At 41.9% G+C, this 18,822-nt stretch overlaps 1 protein-coding gene across 2 annotated transcripts in view; it reads right to left on the bottom strand.

The window, feature by feature from the left end:
* CHRDL1 (chordin like 1) overlaps nucleotides 1–18,822 on the bottom strand; it is a 70,701-nt gene that overhangs the window by 17,041 nt on the left and 34,838 nt on the right. For both annotated transcript variants that reach the window (XM_040323882.1, XM_040323881.1), the window contains exon 4: nucleotides 15,898–15,991. In XM_040323882.1, the coding sequence (XP_040179816.1) occupies nucleotides 15,898–15,991 (94 nt within the window). The remainder of the gene's footprint in view (nucleotides 1–15,897; nucleotides 15,992–18,822) is intronic.

Below are 18,822 nucleotides of genomic sequence, written 5' to 3'. Positions count from 1 at the left end.
GAGCAGTAAGGCAATGGTCAGTGTCAGAGCAGTGGATGATGTCAGTAGGGCAGAGATTGGTGTCAGTAGTTTATTTGCATCATTGTTTTCTTTTAACAAAAAAAATACAATTTATTACATTTTTTTATTCTTTTTTACAATCATTTTTTTTTTTTTACATTTGTTTAGGAGCCCCATTGAGGGGCTTTGGTAAAATAACAGGGGACTAAACAGACCCCTGATGGCTCACTTTTGAGACAGAGAAAGGGAGTGAGGACAGAGATTCCCCCATCCCCTTTTCTGCAGCCAGGCAGCATGGGGGAATCTTCACCGCACAGGGTGATTAGGGTGTGCCCAGGCACACCCTTTGCGCACACCTATGCTGTCAAGTGTATTGATGATGGGCTTCTGTAGATCAGATACAGGTCCTTAGTTTGAGAACAGTGCAGCCTGAGTCTGACTCAACCAGGGCATCTGAATGTTCCATGGTCTGTGAGCACTGAAAAACACATTGCATCATGGCTTACCACACATATCATTGCTGAGTGCTGGTGTGGAGGTGTGCCTCTAGACCTACCCAGGGACCCTCCATGGTGGGGAGTGTAAGCACCTTGGGCAAGGTCAATTTCTCCTGTATATGTGTGGAGGTTGTCATTTCCATCCAATACCTGGCTGCCTAATAGGTTGCTTCCTTAAAAAAAAAAGGGTAATATTCATGTTGGCATCATGATGGCCCCCGAGTGTGTCATACTGTTGTGTGTGTATATCCCCTTAGGGTGTCTCTCAGTATATTCCATAATAGGGCCACTAATCCCTTATTATGGGATATATATTGAGAGACACCTTAATATGGGATATGCTGAGAGTAAGAGACCCCCTAATATGGAATATATACCGAGACCCCCTATTATGGATATACTGAGAGAACTTCAATTTTATTATAGGGGTTCTCTCAGTATATCCCATAATAAGGGTCTCTCAGTATATATCCCATATAAGGTGGGGGGCGGGGGTGTCTCTCACTCAGTATATCCCATAACAAGTGGTCTCTCAGTATATCCCTTAGGGTGTCTCTCACATTATATCCCATAATATGCCCCTATTCTGGCATAAACTGGGAGAATGTGCTAGACCCCTTTCACATTGAGGAGTTTTTCAGGCGGTACAGCGCTAAAAATAGCGCTGCTATACCGCCTGAAAAACTCCTTCACTGCCTACTCAATGTGAAAGCCCGAGGGCTTTCACACTGAGGCGATGCGCTGGCGGGAGAGAAAAAAATCTCCTGTCAGCAGCATCTTTGGAGCGGTGAGAGGAGCGGTGTGTAAACCGCTTCTTCCCATTGAAAACAATGGGAAACCTGCGGCAATACCGCCCGCAATGCGCCTCTATAGAGGCGCATTGCGGGCGGTATTAACCCTTTATCGGCCGCTAGCGGGGGTTAATACCGCACCGCTAGCGGCCGAATCCCGCGGCAAATCTGACGGTATAGCGCTGCTATTTTTAGCGGCGCTATACCGCCACCGCGGCTCCCACCCCAGTCTGAAAGGGGCATTAAAGAAAGTGAAATACAGGAGATGGAGTGGTGAAGACTACAAGGGGCAGGGCTTCTGAGAAGTGGGAGTGATCAATAAGGAAGGGCGGGGTCTGCCCCCCGCCATCTTAAAACTTCATCAGCTGCCACTGCTTCAAAGGCTAATATAAAGGAAGAACAGCTGTGAAAAAACTCCAGGTTGTTTGAATGATCATTACTGTGCTTTGAATTTTTTTAGTCTTCTTGATCAGGAGTGTAACTAGGGTGTGTTTTGCCTAAATACACTAATCTTTTCCATCTCCGAAGGTTAGAAGGTATGATAATGACTACTAAATATTACTGCATAGGCATATATTATTACAGTTAATACAAAAAAACATTTATATTGGTTAACATTTTAAAAAATCTCATATACATGACTTTTCAAGCATTAAAAATTATCTCATGCTGCCTGATGGAGAAGGTTACACACTCACTATTTCAGTCCTTTCTCCATCAACTGAGTGATTAGATTCTTGTTTTCTTTATAGGAACTATTTATTTGGCCAGTGTCCCAGACATCCAACAGCACGGTCAGGTTCTAATTGTTCATTGTGACTTAGCATGATTTCTATTTCATACTCTCCATATAAAGTAAAAGTGTTTGCTGACATTTGGGAAAGGTTACAGGGAGAAACTAAATTTAGAAAGAGCAGGGAAGGATAAAAAGCACTTTGAGATGTTAAATTAAAATATAACTAAAATGACCAAGCTACTGGCAAGCAAACTGGTGGCTTTAACAATAGCTGTATCTGCTGATGATCTGAGTTTTTTTTAACCCTTTTGGCCAGAGGTTACTGAAACCTAGATACCAAGTGTGCATTAAAGCAGAGTTCCACCCAAAAGTGGAACTTCCGCTCATACCTGGTATCCTTTCCCACTTCCGGGAGTCCGTGCCATGGCCCGTGACATCAGCGCGGGCTCCCGAGCCAGTAGGAAAGACGAGCGGGCCCCACACATATGCAGTAGGGTTCCCAGTGTGAAGCCGAAAGGCTTCACTGCTTTGTACCCTTACCCGCAATGGCGTCGGCAGCACCTGACAGCTGATGGGAACATCAGCTATGGGTTCTGACATCGCTGGACTCTAGGACAGGTAAGTGTCCATTTCTTAAAGGCCAGCAGCTGCAGTATATGTAGCTGCTGGTTTTACATTTTGGGGCGGAACACCGCTTTAAGCTGGACATACATGGATTGAAATTTGACCAGTTCAGCAGGGACCGGCTGAATTTTGATCCAGGTATGGCCACTGTGGTTGAACAGAAGTTGTACTGATCGACTTACGTTTACCCACTCTCTCTGTATTTTTTTGCTTGATCAGAACTGTTTATTTTGATGGCAGGGAAGTCAGAATACAAAGACACAGTGGGGAAGATTCCCATATTCATCTCAAATGTATGGCCATCCTTAATTAACTTAACTGTAACTCTATTCACTCATTTATCCACCTATATAATTTTTACACTTTTTAAAATGACATATCCAAGTCAGAAGTCTAAAACCCTGTCATCTTTTTACATCTAGATTTGAATCTGAAATCTAATGTGTTTTAGGGGCCAAACATTGCCTCCTTCATCAGGGCTTATAGAGATGTGGGGTTAGAATGTGGTGCTCCTATATCAGCGGTAGAAAAGGGGCCCCTGTGTCAGGGCAAGAAATGGTGCCCATATCTTGGTGGGAGGAATGGTGTCCATATCACAGTGGGAGGAATAGTTCCTTTGTGTGAGTGGTAGCAATAAACACCCTGGTGTTCGTGGGAGTAATAAATGCCTGTGTCAGTGGTCAGAACTGTGCTCATGTCTGTGACACAAATGGTCCATCCGTGTCTGTGGGAAGCCTGGTGATCCTTTGTCAGTGAGAGGAATAGGGCTCCTGTGCCAGTGGTAGGAATGGGGCCCCTGTGTCAATAGGAGGAATAGTACCCATGTCTTAGTGAAAGAAATGGTACCACTGTGTCAGCGGGAGGAAATGTAGCATTGTGCCAGTGGAAGGAATAGAGCCCCTGTGTTGTTGGTAGGAACAGTGCTCCTCTGTCAGTGTTAGGAATGGTGCCACTATATCAGTGGAAGGGAGCAAACCCTGTGTCTCTGCTAGAAATGGTGCCCATGTCTCAGTGGGAGGAATGGTACCAATGTATTAGCGGTAAGAATAGTGCTACTGTGTCAGTAGAGGGAAAGGGGTTCATGTGTTAGTAGTAGGAAAGGTGTTTCAAGTGTAGGAATTATGCCCATTTGTCAATAGGAAAAATGCTACCCCTGTGTAAGAGGAATTGTGTCCCTAAGTTAGTAGTAGAAATGGTGTCCCTATATCAATAGTAGGAATGGTGCCTCTTTGTCAGTAGGATGGATGGTGCCCCTATGTCAATAGTGAGAATGGTGTCCCTGTGTAAGTGAAAGGAATGGTACCCCTTTGTAAGCAGGAGAAATTTAACAAAAAAATAAACAATACAATGTACTTTGTGGGGACATGGAGGAAGTGTACCTTTATGCACTTCAAACAAATGAAAAAATAGTAAACCATGTGGTGTACTGAAAGATGCATCACACCACTCTCTCACTGCAGCTCACTGCAGGGTACAAGCGACAGCTGCCTGCTTGCTAAAATACTATGGGCCAGATTCACAGAACAGATACGACCGCGTATCTCCTGATACACAGTCGTATCTCTTGTCCTATCAATGCGGCTGATTTATAGAATCAGTTCCGCATAGATAGCCCTAAGATCCGACAGGTGTAATTGACTTACACTGTCGGATCTTAGGATGCAATACTTTGGCCGCCGATGGGTGGAGTTTGCGTCGTTTTCCTGCGTTGGCTATGCAAATGAGCATTTACGGCGATCCACAGCGGTTTTTGCGTTTGTTACGTCGTCGCTAGTAATTTTTTCCTATCGCAAATTTACACCTGCTTTAACATGGCTTAACTTTAGTCGAGCCATGTTAAAGTATGGCCGTCGTTCCCGGGTCGAATTTCAATATTTTTTTGTTTTGGCGTAAGACGTCCGGGAATACGAATGGACGCTACGCATGTCGCTGTTCTAAAAAATGACGTCACATCGCGCAAAGCACAGCGGGAATTTCTAAATTGAGCATGCGCAGTACGTCCGGCGCAGGAGCGCGCCTAATTTAAATGGTAGACGCCCCATTTGAATTGGGCGGGCTTGCGCCGGACGTGTTTACGATACACCGCCGCAAGTTTACAGGTAAGTGCTTTGTGGATCAGGCACTTACACTGAAAACTTGCGGCAGTGTAACGTAAACGTGTTACGTTGCGCCACCGCAAATGTACGAGAATCTGGCCCTATGTGTTTAAATAAAGGTAGTGTGAATGAGTCCACAAAAATCTTCTTATCCTGCAGTCTCTAGTCTTTGTACCTCTGCAGAAAAGAAGATGACTGTCTGATGTTTATATGATACTTTAAAATCTATCATTTATAGCAAGCTTTCTCGACCTTTTTACTCCAGAGGAACCCTTGAAAATGTTGTTTAGATGTCAGGAAACCCCCCCAGTGCCAAAAATGCCCTCTTTACAATGATGGTCAGAATGGTCAGTGATAGTCAACCTTACAGATGGCTAAAGAATTATTGGTATTGTGGTGCTGGTGCCGCCAAGTGACATTGGAACTGTGCGGGCACCATCAAATGGAAGGTCAAGCAGCCACTGTTCAAGAAACCCATATCAACCTCTGGGGGAATTAAGAAAGGCTGATCTAAAGTTTTGTACAAAAAAAAACATATCTGTCCCTAAAAAAATATTATGTAAACATCAGAGAGGTGGGCCAACATGCAGAAACTGGCCCACAGGCTATTATATGCTTTCAAAAATGTTTACTCTGCTCCTAAAAGTGTTATTAAATCCACAAATGCAAAAATCATATAGTGTTACGAACCTCAGCACTAACCATAATTGCAGTGTTCTTTTTGCTTACATATTGTGGCTGCCTGGCATTGGATCTCTCCACAACCACCACCTTTCCTGCTCCCTGTTTTTGACTGGTAAATGCATGCTCCCAGCTGGAACTATGGATAGGTCTTCTTGTGTCCACAGAAACAGAAAGCCTCTGTGGCAAGCTACTCCCCTTTCCCCTCCTCTCCCTGTGAGCGATTGCTATAGCTGGAGCCTCCACTGTCCTATAAGTAAACCAATCAGAGCATGCTCCTCTACCCAGAAGGTTGGCCAATGATTTGGTGGACCTTGAGCTGGTGTAGCTGCATTATTAAGAAGGTAAGTGCATTTTGGACACATATAAAAATGGAGAATGTTTAATAGGTAGCTAAGAATGCATATTTAAAAAAAAATTAAATGTTTAGTACTTTACGGAAATATGGTCAAACTGATGTTCAAACTCCACCCAAAACCTTTTTATTAATGTCTCTGCCCCTGGTAGGGAGATTTTACTCATGATCACACAGGAAGCGATGGAAAATCTTTCCACCGGCTAAAGAAAAATCAATAGAAACCTGACAGGTTCTAACCTTTTGCCCCATGTCTAAAAATGAACAACAATTTTGGTTGGAGTGGTTTGGCTTGGTTGGAGTTGTGTTTAAAGGCATCAAACTGAAATGTAAATATTTGGTGCATTTAAAATTGTTCCCTTCAAAAAGCACTTATGTGAAAACCCCTCAAATACTAATACATTTTGAATATACTGTACTATTCACCAAAAGAAAGATTTTATTTTACAGTGGCATTCAGAATCAAGGGCATTACAGGGACACACAATATGGATACATGGCATCTATGACTTAGCATTTTTCAGTCTAGTTTTAATAGCAAAGATTCTGGAAAATTAGATCACACAGGAACGCAATGTGGCACACAGCGTTTCCTAAACTTCGTGGTGGACTTAACAGTGTCATAAATTTTTTGTCTTTTGGCAATAAACACATGGAGTTATTCCAGAAACAGAGCTCAGCATTTTACCACTTCACACCTAAATGTCCATGGAAATTCACTGATTGGCTGTAATACTTATTTTACATGAACATTTGGAAGTGCTATTTGCTCTCTTTTGGGGGGGGGGGGGGGCTTGGCCCTTACCTATGATTCTCATTAGTAAATATAACCCTGGTCAGGAAAGGAAATACAGTATGTCATTCCTGTTTGTGTTATTTTACCCACATGCTGAGAAGACTTAAAAGCCCAACAATTCTTTATGAAGAAAGGATATCCAAGTATCATAACTTCCCTTGGCCTTGGCTAATTGAAGCTTGCTTGAGTGCCTATTTAAAGGCACCCTATTCTCCAAAAGTGTAAAATGTACCATATACAATACAGTATCATCTAAACGTATTACATTGATCTAAACGGTACCTAATACGCCACACAGCGCGAGCATCACGACTGCTGCACCATCCACCTGACTTTGTCGATTTCCTCTAGTGCCGAAACATAGGCACACTTTCAAGTAAGAGGCCATTTGGCTTGTCTTTGTTTTTACTTATTTTTAATAAACGGTATCACACTATGGTCCTGCTTCTTCCCATTCTTTTTGATTGACCACGAGACGGCGTTTCCTTCAGATTTCCCCAGTGGCTTAGTACAGCATTTAAATCATTCAAGTCTCATCTGACCTGTCTTTTTAAAACAAAGGGGTCATGGTGATCTGGTAAGTGGGCTACTTACCTTATCCACCGGGTGTCATTTGTTTTCTTCATAAGATCATTCTCCATGGTGATGGTGTAAAGACCTGGAACACCCAATAATATATGGACATTTCTTGATCTTTTTCCCGTACTTAATTGCTGTTATTTTTCATGCACTTAATTCACTTTAAAGTTTATTATGTACTTTATTTTAGTTGATTATCAACTGCAATAGCACTTTATTGTACCATTTAAGGGTGTAGGTATTCTAACCACCTGCATATTGTTCAGTTTATAGTTGTTGCATGCACGTTATCCTTGTTTATTATGAACTATAATCACTAATTATGCACTTTATGGCAACACTATCTAATCTATAGTGTATTTAGTATTGTCTAGCGCCCCCATATATATATATATATATACAGCCCAAGTACCTAATACCGATTTGGAACCACCCTTGTGATGGAGTCTTTTGCATTGATACAAAATTAAACAGCTAAAGCATGAAGTAAAAGAGGAATATTTAGATAATTATTTGGCATGTCAGACTGAAGATTTTGTAGCAGTGATTAATTTCTGCAACAAATCACTAATGCCAGCAATCAACGGCAGTTTGTAGCTAGAAATGTAATCACTGCAGTTGCTAGCGATTTGTCACAAATAATCGATTTATTGCAGTTACAGGTAAAACGCATACTAAATTTATTTTTGTTTTATAAATTTCTTTCCTTCAGAGGTCTGTAGTTAAGCCATAAAGGTGAATGTAGAGCAATTGTTCCTAGTGAACTTCTCACTAAAATTAAACACTGCACAACCTGATTGGCCAGGACTGTGAAATCCCCCAACCAAACCTGAAAGAGAACCTCCTCTGTCCTCAGAATGGCAAGACTGAGCTCAAGTGATTCAATTCTACTCTATCCAAAACTAAAAAAAAGTTATACTTGAACCCACTCACTACTAGCCTATTTCAACAGATTGGTGGCATCTGCTTCATTATTGGGCATTGTCCAGGGTCTGCATCTTCTGGCTCAGAGATGATATGACAATGTAAATCCAGTTATTTTTGCTTAAAGAGTATTTACATTTTTTGACACCAAATTGGGATACTGCCTAATTTTTATTTGTTGTTACATGTGCCCATTCACATAACAAAACTTTAAAAGATATTTAAAAACGTCAGCTTACCTATATTAGATGTTTATTTCTTGTACAAGAAAAATTATGTGTATTTATGCTAAACCCTGTGTGTGTCTGGGCCTTGTAGTTGATGTGAGGATACAATATGGTTTCTCATGCACGATCCATAACTGCACAAGTATATCCTTTGAACCAAATACTTCAAAATTATTACAGTTGTAGAGTTGTGAATTATTTTGTTTTTACAATTTATTGTTCTTTTTTGTATTTCCATGGTTATTATTTTGTATACATAGGGATTTGTGTTTATCAAGGCCACAGGGAATGCACAGTAAAAATGGCCTAGCACTGCAACTCTGCAAGCACTGGCTAATTAACCCTAGTCTTTGCTGCTGAAAGATTTAACCATTTGTTAATAATCTCATTAGTAGCATTTTGATTTCAGTCTGCTACAAATGGGGTGACTGCCAAACTGTCAGAGAGAGATTTACCAGCCCTGAATTTAAGAAACAATTGTGTTGGATCAAACATGTTTATTCTGTTTTCCATGATACTTATCACACCTTGCCTTTCCATAGACATCTGCATTGAATTGCAATTACAGGAACCTGGCAGGAATTCATTAAAGGGCTTGTCAGTGTTCACATATTCTGGAAAGTATATGCTCCAGGGCTGTCATCCATGCCCCTACCTCACCATCTACTGAATCACAATCCTTATGTATGTGAATGTAATTTTTCCTGGCACAAAGAGCACAAATGCAAATTCCTAGTCAGGGACTGACTAAGTAGTGAAGAAAGGGTACGTAGGCAAAGCCAAAAAGCCAAAACTACTTCTTGGCTGGGTTCATATAACACAGCTGAGCTCCATTGCATCTGGTGATTTTAAGGGGGAAGGGGGTCTGTAATGATGGGGAGCAGTGTTGCCAACCTACCAGACTGAAATGTACTGACACGACACCCAAACTTTACTGGCACAACCACGTTTTTCCTGGCATTTCCAAAAGTTACAAAATTACAGTTTTAAGTGCAAATGTCAGTATTTAGGCCACAAACAAGTACAATATGCAATTAACAAGGTGATTTAAGGTAGATATTAAGTCAAAAAACATATTTCTTAATTATTTTCCAATATAGTAAGTAGTTCAGAGACAGGACTTAGGAGGGCAAGTTATTAGAATGGGCAGGCATACACACAAAACTGATTTTCACAGAGTGTGCAGCAGCACAGATCACGACACGACACGTCCCCTCACAGTGACAGTTTCTCACAGTCCAGGGATTTCTCAATGCCAGGTGGTCCCTTCAGTCCACTCCAGTCCAAACAGCGCGGCCAATCTCGCTCCTGATCCCGCAGACCCACAAGCTCCGCCTGCTTGGCTTCCTTGCACCATGACATCACATGACATGCTCAGGTACCGCTTCCACCAGTCCCACCCCCCACCAGTGCCGCCTGAACACATTGTAGCAAGCACTCAGATGGTCTTGGCCGGTGCTGGCCTGGAACTGCGCATGCACAGTTCTAAAGCGAACGTCACAGCTTTTACTGCCAACTTTTTCCTTTCACTGGCATTTACTAGCAGGGCAAAAGTGCCCATTTGTTACTGTCTGCCAGTAAAAATGCTGACAGGGGTCCATACTGAGGTTGTGAACTGAACCCTGTATTCTGTGTGCACCACTCTCCTGTCCCCTGCACTCTGTATGATAATCACTCCTGACCCCTGCAGTCTATTCAATATGCACCTCTAAGCACTGAAATCTGTTCATTATGCACTCCTGAACCCAAAATGTAACATCAGAGTCAGAAAAATGTATTGTCATTTTACAATAAAACTCAAATGTAGATGCAACCCCCTTCCAATAAAAGACATCACATACTTCATATAAAACACTATCTTCATGAAAATAGCACATATATCACCCAATAAATAAACACTGCACTTTTAATTTAACCTCTAGCATTTAAAAACTGTATGAACCACGTACATAAGCTGTTGTAGCCAGGTGGTACGAGAGAAATATTTCTAAATCACCAGACAAAAGGTAATGCTGTAAACAAGGTATTTGCAAGATGCAAGCTATCCTTCAGGATATTAATAGCTCTACAAAGGCACCCAACCCTACAAGTTCTTCATTACTTAAATATGTTCCTTTAATAATCTCCTGCTGTGTTATTACCCTCTGTAAGGCATTTCTGTCATTGACTGTGCACATACCTTGCCACAGAGAGATGTGATAAGCCAGTACACTATGAAAGGCAGCTTCCTAGATAGCGAGCAAATGAACTGCAAGTTTGAAAATCACTTACTAAGCTATTGCTAGACTTGCCAGGCTTCACAATTTTGTTGCACAATTGCAGCAAGTCTGCATTACAAGACTCCAGATCAACTTTCTTTGCAAACATTCTGCAAGTCTGCTGCAAGTTCTGGTTCAGTTATGTTGTGCAATAGTCATTCCACCACAGGGGTCACTGTGACTTGCAGAGCTATTGCTGTAGACTCATCACTGCAACTTTGCTCTTTCTAGAGGCTTGTCATGCAAATTTGCTGAAAAATTGGAAAAGTGTCAGCTAGAATGTGTGCTTCATGCGCTCTGCAAATGTACAACTCCCCAGTAAAAGTGTGCAGCAAGTTAACGAGACTTACAATTGAACACTGCCACAAATTTGTGGCAAGTTACCCATGCTATCTGGATTTATAGAAGCTTAGGAGGACATGCTCTGAAAAGCCTGTCCTCCACAGCTTCCTTCAGAAGTAGAATCTCTGATGAGCCTTGCCCACCAGACAGGATATGCTCCCTGTTCCTTACAGATCCTCCCTAATTACTGTTCCCAAGAAGTGGAAATCCTGTACCCTCTCAACCTCCATCCCATCAATCACAACTGGCTCATAACTGGTCTCTGTACTTTTAATATATTTAATAATTTCCTTTGTCTTATCCACATTTAGCTCTAAATTATTGTCTCTGCACCAACCCAGTTAGAATGCTTCCTATCCGTACACGCTGAGAGGTACGGATAGGAGATTAAGCCCCAGGGATTTAAAATCCCCGGGCCAGTGAAGCGGCATCCTGGTGTCTGACAGCGGGGATCGTGGGACTCCAGTACAGTGCAACTGGGGGGATGGGGTCCAGTGTAAGTTTAGCTTACAGATTTTCTGTAAAGGTGAACTTTTACACTTTAACCCCAGTGAATTTAACAAGTTTTATCAGTAAGATCAGACCTGGGCAAATTGCGGTTCCAGGACCATATCTGGCCCTTTGACTGTCCCTTTCCAGCCATTGATGCTTCCGCTGTCAGCATATCTCTCTGAGCCTGTCCGGTTCTTCACTGAGAAGCTAACAGGCTCAGGCTGGCAGTCTGACAGATGTATGTGTGGGGAGTGGCAAGAAATGGAAGGAAGGAAAGAGCTTGAGGAGTTGATCATTGCAGCAGGAAGTGCTCCTGCCACCCAGTTCTTCCTGTGTTAGCATCTACATGCAGACCCCAGGAACTGTGCAGGAATCACTGTTTTTCTCCTTTTAATAACAGTGCTTTTTACAGGGGATTTGACAGGCAGTGAGGAGGCATTATATCACTGCCTTATTTAACCATAATATACCACATTACCGCACTGAAATCACATGCATTAGATGCGGTGGTGGCGCAACCCCATTGAACTCAATGGGTGAGGTTGACAAACAGTACAGCTAATCCCATGTGCTAGTAATGCCATTGCCATTGTTAATCAATTTTAAGCTTGCTTTGTTATAAATCGTATTGTTGTTATCAATCATATTGGGTGATAATACATTAAGTTTACTTTTATTACCCAGTTTGGTGCCGGTTTCCTTGATACCACAGGGTATTAAGTATTACATTTAGTGAGTTTCTGTGGTATTGTAGGTTTGTACACTCATTCAGATGTGTTAGAGGGGTTGAGATTCTTAAGAAGGTCGGGGGAAATAATGAGGACTCGTGCTATCAAGCTTCTCCTGCGGGGGTAGCGCTACATATGTAAACATTTTCATATATCTTTATTATTTATAGTATGTACCACCCCTGTCCCTAGAATAGGACTATAGGTAAATTTAGTTGTGCTGGGTGGTAGTCAGCCTGGCTAATTGGTAGTGTTTAATGGTCAATTGACTTCTGTTCTAAGTGTGGTTTCTCCATTTTGTCAGTAGGTGTCACTGTTACCTTTGCCATTAGTGTGATGAGCAACAGTATATGCAAGTTATGGATAAACATACTTTTCTCAGCCAATCATCTTTTCTGCAATGCATGCTGGGAAAGGCTATTTAATGGAAAGAAGTCAGGTGACCATGTCAGTTCTTCCCGCCCAGGGGCTTCGGGAACACCAATGGCTGGGCACCCAAGGCAGCAGGGCTCCCTAGGTGGCTGCCAAGTTTGCGTAGTGATAGCACCCGCCCTGGTTGGTGTCTCACAGACACCCACAAAATGTAAGTAGTTTTTCATTATTTTGGATTTTAAACACTTGTTTTAATAAATGTTTTGCACAATGATCCTTCTCTGGGATTGTCTTATTTCATGCACTGTGGCATAAGAAACAGCTCCCATAGGATCCATAGTAGAAATATCAGAGGAGGTGAGTGAAGAGAAAGAACCACCACAGAGGGATCACTATTATAACTGTGTGTAGGCTGCTTCATCATGGCGTGCACACTGCACCTGTTGTGTGGAGCAGGCACTTACCCCTGATTTCATGAGGTAGACAGTGCCACTTTATTTTGCACCTTGGATCCAGTGGTGATTGGGAGTTCCTCCTGGCAACAATTTTCTTTAGTCTTATGCTTCATTGTATATGGACTATTGACACTTCTTATGCCCTGTACACACGATCGGTTCGTCTGATGAAAACGGACCGATGGACCGTTTTCATCAGACGAACCGATCGTGTGTGGGACCGATCGTTTTTTTTCCCATTGGTGAAAAAAAATAGAATCTGTTTTAAAATGTTCTTATGGTTAAAAAAACGATAGAAAAAAACGATCGTCTGTGGGGAAATTCAACTGTCAAAAATCCATGCATGCTCAGAATCAAGTCGACGCATGCTCGGAAGCATTGAACTTAATTTTTCTCAGCATGTTGGACACGATCGGATTTTTAACCGATGGTGTGTAGGCAAGACTGATGAAAGCCAGCTTCATCGGATATCTGATGAAAAAATCCATCGGTCCGTTTTCATCAGACAAACCGATCGTGTGTACAGGGCATTACTGTTTAGGCATTCTATTGCAAATTATACATGGACTATTTGCTATTCTAACTGTAGAGCTAGTCTATTATAAAGAATTGCTAATTTAATCCTATTGAAATTATTTAATTTTTTTTTATTTATTCATTTCTATACAGCATAGTGTTTTACATTTTCGTGAAGACATTCATTCGATAATAACGTTAGATGCATTAGGCACAATGTTGTATTTCACCTAACATATGTAGAGGTGGAATACCTTATTATTGGGTATTATACAATATATTAGGAATACCTTTAATTTGGGTATTCTACAATTCATAGCTTTGTACTTCCTGATATGCTCATAGATTACATTTGTGAAAAGTTACCCTTATGCGTCAAGTTACGCACACATAATATTTTAAAAGATTAATGGGACACAATGATTTTTTTAACAGAAAGCATACAAATATTTCTTCTGAAGGTAATGATGGTGCTTCTGAGAATTTCCTTAAAGTCTGGTTCACATTATCGAGGGTGGCTGCGGGTGCAGGAATCACTGTGATTTCAGCATCCGAAACCACCCGTATTCAAGACGTGCTGTTAAAAAACGTGCTAGTCTGCCATTCATTCTTAATGGCATCCCCAAGTATCTAAAAACTCAGCACATTTGCAGGAGCAAAACTGCAGGGAAGTCTCCCTGCAAGTGGGTTTTGAAAACGGTGCATGCACCTTTTTTTTCTGCAGAAAATGCAGGCACAGTGCTCCATTCAAATTAATGGGCTCTTGTGCCCACTGTGGAAGCAGGCAGGTTAAATTCCTTGGTTGCATCCAGGATGCAATGTATATATCACCTAGGTTCAGGCTTTATGCCAGTTTATACCTCTAGGGGGAGTGCTGGGAGTCCTGCTGGGAGGACTTGATGAGCCCAGCTGAATTAGGTGGGCTCGTTAGATCCTCTACAAAAACTCCCAGCATGCAGAGAGATGTGCTCCAACCTGGAACCAGACCTGTGTGAATAGTCTGGGGAGTGGTCTCTGTGCGGTGAAACAAAGCCTGTGTGGCTACTACTACCAAAACTTTAAACAGCAGGGAGTTAGGGACTGGGCAGCACTAGGCTGTACCCAGGTGTTGGTTAGGGACAACGATGTGTTTAGTGAGCGGTCAAGTGACCAGGGTTTATTTTTGTGTTTCTTTTGTTTCTGTCACATTTATTTTTGTATATAGTTCAAATAAAAAACACACCTTTTTGTTTTCCTCCTACCACGGTCTGCTGTGCCTAATTGTTTTTGTGTGCTGAACCCATCCAGGGGGTCACACACACTCGCTGCTGGGCTAACCCCCTCACACCACGCAAACACAGGCTGCAAACATGCAATAGTGTGAACCAGGCCTAATAGAATCCTGATCGCTCTGATTGATCATGTGCAAGTGAGGGAAGCAACTTTTGTCATGGCATACTCCTGTTTAAAAACATACAACACATTTATAAAAGCACTGTTATGAGCACCACTTTTCTCAATGAAAAAATAAATGACAGCCCAGTCACCTGTTGAATTCACATGACCAGAGAGAACTCAGTGGGGCAACACAAACTCCACATTGTGGCCTGCATTTTGTGAATGGGGTTTAAAATGTAGGGTGCTGTGTGCATTCCCCAGCGGAGTATAACGAAGAACAGGTAGCATAATCCACTCTAGGCGAAAGTCCTAAAAAATAATAAGACTTGAAATCTAAACATACAGGAACAGCTTTGTATTAAATTTGACTTAAATTATGTAGCACTATTTTCTCTCTCTCTGCGGCTTCTAAGGTATGATGGCACCACCTGTATAGTAATTAGGAGCAGACTCTTAATAATCTGATGGATCAGGACAGGAGCTTAAATAACACAGTGCCTCCACTCAATTGGGACTTATGAATAGCAAGTGAAATCCCAATTGAGAAATATATCTCCACATAGACAGTAATCTACACAGCATTGTATTTGAAAGTCCATGTGTTGAAGAAACAGTCAGTGAACCATCCAACATAAGTATTTTCCAAACGGGAACATGAAATCATTAACAGTCTCTGTGTATGTCTCAGTGAGATGAATCTGCAGCACTTACTCAGTCTGTGTTCTCTTAGCAGGCATTACTGTTCTATCACTCTCCACATGTCCCCTCTCTACAACCACTTACCCACAAAACAACTTGCCATCCTCTGCTCTTCTTGATGACCTCATCCTTGGTGAGAAAGAGAGCATAGCAACCATATTGGAAAAGGGCAAACAAACATTGCATAATAAGAGTAAATACTTGGTAAATGGGCAAAGAAATGATCACATCACTACACTTACAATGTCTATACTATTTCTAGGAAAGTTTGTTTTTTCACAATTGGTCAAGCATGAATAAATATAACTCTATAGACACTCAGATCAGCCTCTTGAGATATGCAATAAATTACCTGGGCATCGTGGGCAGCACAGCTGTGGAACATAAACTGGACTGGGACAGTGCAGAATTGGGCATCTCACTCTACTGCACAAAACATTTCCCCCCTGTAACAAAATGATGTGAGTCACTAACATATTATGCATCATTAGAGGCTTTACTTGGACTGCCTGCATCAAAGTGCTAAAGATGCAGTCCTCTGTGACAAAACATATGATTTTTTTCTGACTATTTCAAAGGTCATTCAAATACTTCTAAAATATATCAACTTAAAGGAGTTGTAAAGGAAAATTAAGTAAATACCTTTTAAATTCCTTCATCTATATCACCTCCGGCATTATAGTTTCTGTTCGCTCATTCACTTCCTGGTTTGCGGTGCTCGTTCATGTAAGAACTACATTTCCCAGTATGCATTGCGGCACGCCCAGTAATTCACACCTCCTTGAAGTCTCTAACACGTAGAGAGCGTCCTGCCGTACAGATGTAGTTACCAGGAGGGGGCGAGCACATCACTGACCACCGCAGTAAAGCCTCCCTTCACGGTGGTGAGTAACAATGAGACAAGCAGGAAGTGAACAGAACAGAGAAGAAATAGAGCAACTTCTGAGCAAAAACTAACAATGAGGAAGTGAAAAGAGGAATGTCTGCAGGTAAAGGATGCTTATTATGAAGAAAAAAAATTCCTTTACAACCCCTTTAACATGAGCCTGTGCTTTAACCATGCTGAAAGTCACATGTTCCTCCAATCCCTGAAGTACAGGGTATATTTATTTAGTGACTGAACAGATTGTATTACTAAAGGAAACATTTAGCACCATAGCTTCCATCTCTTGAGCAGAGTTTATATTGTCACCCTCATGTTTTTAAATTCTAACTAAAACATTGTTTACACTGACATAATATAAAAGACTATGAAAGGTACTGTCAATCAAGCATAGGCGCGCACACAAGGTGTGCCAGGTGTGCCTGGGCACATCCTAATAAGCCCATGTGGCATAGATACCCCCTGTTTGGACCCCTGATATTTCACCAAAACCTCCTAAAGAAATTATAAAAAAATAATAATAATTCTACTGACACCAATCTCTGCCCTACTGACACTGTCAATATATATACACATGCACACACACACACACATGTGTGTTTGAGGTTAGGCTAGGCACACCTACGCAATCAAGGGTACCAAAATATGTTAATTTTTTACAGGTGCTTTATGCTTGTAAAGGTGCTGGCACGGGTGCTAGTACAGGTGCTTTATTTTAGTAATGGAGAGTTAGCCTGGTTTCTCAATTATATGATTGCTGGTAGATGAGCAGACAACATTTTTAAGCTATTAGTTTGTGACAATCAGGGCAAATATTTTTGGGGGGGAATTCCTCTTCGTCCAATGAGCTAAATAGACACCCAAATGGTTTCAGGACTATTGCAACATGAAACATACAGCACAAATAATAGTGGCTATCACTGTTTTCCAGTAATAGAACAGCTTAGGTTAGGGCATCTTAACAACATATTAATGACATCTGCAGTATTGTTGTCACAACCGGGGGAGTTTTGGGTATCTGTATGGTGATTCTATGTAGAAACATTTTCCAAATTTAAAAATTTCGCTTTTTTTGTCACAGGAGGGAGGAAGGGTAAAAGATGATGGAAGCATGACAATGGGCAGGGGATGATCATCAGATGCATGTCCTCATAAATTTGTATACTTTCAAATAATCTTGATAAGCCTAAATCTCTAGTTCAATCACATGACATCTAAAAACAACACCTACACATGGATACATAATCTGGCACCACTTACAAATTACAGCTTGTGCACAACATACCACCGCATTTTTTTATTTTTTTATTTAGCCTTGACAAATGCTTTAGTATTCTATTGACCATTACAGTGATTGTAAAAGTTTGAGATCTTAAACTCTACAGTGGGATGCCATACTGCTCAAGCAATAGTCCCATTAGGCCTTGTACACACGATCAGTCCAAACTGATGAAAACGGACTGAAGTTCAGTTTCATCAGTCCAAACCTACCGTGTGTATGCCCCATCGGACTGTTGTCCTTCAGTCCAAAGTTTTAGAACTTGCTTTAAAATCGGACTGACCGAATCGGTCAAAACCGATGGTTAGTATGCAAAAGCATTGGTTCAAAACCTGCGCATGCTCAGAATCAAGTCGACACATGCTTGGAAGCATTGAACTTCGTTTTTTTCAGCACGTCGTTGTGTTTTACGTCACCGCGTTGGACTCGGTCAGTTTTTGAACTGATGGTGTGTACGCACATCAGACCATCAGTCTGCTTCAGTCCGTTTTCAGTCCGTTTTCATCAGTTTGGACTGATCGCGTGTACAAGGCCTGACACTAAGGCCTTGTACAGACGAGCAAACATGTACGATGAAACCGGTCCGCCGGACCGTTTTCACCGTACATGTCTGCCCGGGGATTTCTGTATGATGGCTGTACTCACCATCATACAGAAATCCGCGCGTAAACAATACGCGGATGGTGGCCGCGCCGTCGCCGCGACGATGACGCGGCCCTGCCAGTTCAATGCTTCCACGCATGCATCGAAGTCATTCGACGCATGCGAGGGATGGCGGCCGCTCGGACATGTACGGTAGGTCTGTACAGACGACCGAACATGTCCGACGGGCAGGATTCCAGCGGGCATGTTTTAAAACATGTTCAGAAATATTTGCCCGCTGGAAAAAGGCCCGGCGGGCAAATGTACGCTGGAATCCTGTCCGCTCGGGCCTACACACGACCGAACATGTCTGCTGAAACTGGTCCGCGGACCAGTTTCAGCAGACATGTTCGGTCGTGTGTACGGGGCCTAATAGATGAGTACTTTGAATCTCCCTAGCACTTTCAACTTTTTTACAACCTTCTTGACAATGTTTTTTTTTCACATTCTTTTTTTATGTGCTAATGTCAACA

The sequence above is a fragment of the Rana temporaria genome, chromosome 9 (genome assembly GCF_905171775.1).
Source record: "Rana temporaria chromosome 9, aRanTem1.1, whole genome shotgun sequence".
In the NCBI taxonomy this organism is placed as follows: domain Eukaryota; kingdom Metazoa; phylum Chordata; class Amphibia; order Anura; family Ranidae; genus Rana; species Rana temporaria.
Note: the sequence above shows the minus strand (reverse complement) of the source record. Positions and strands in the feature narration are given on the sequence as shown.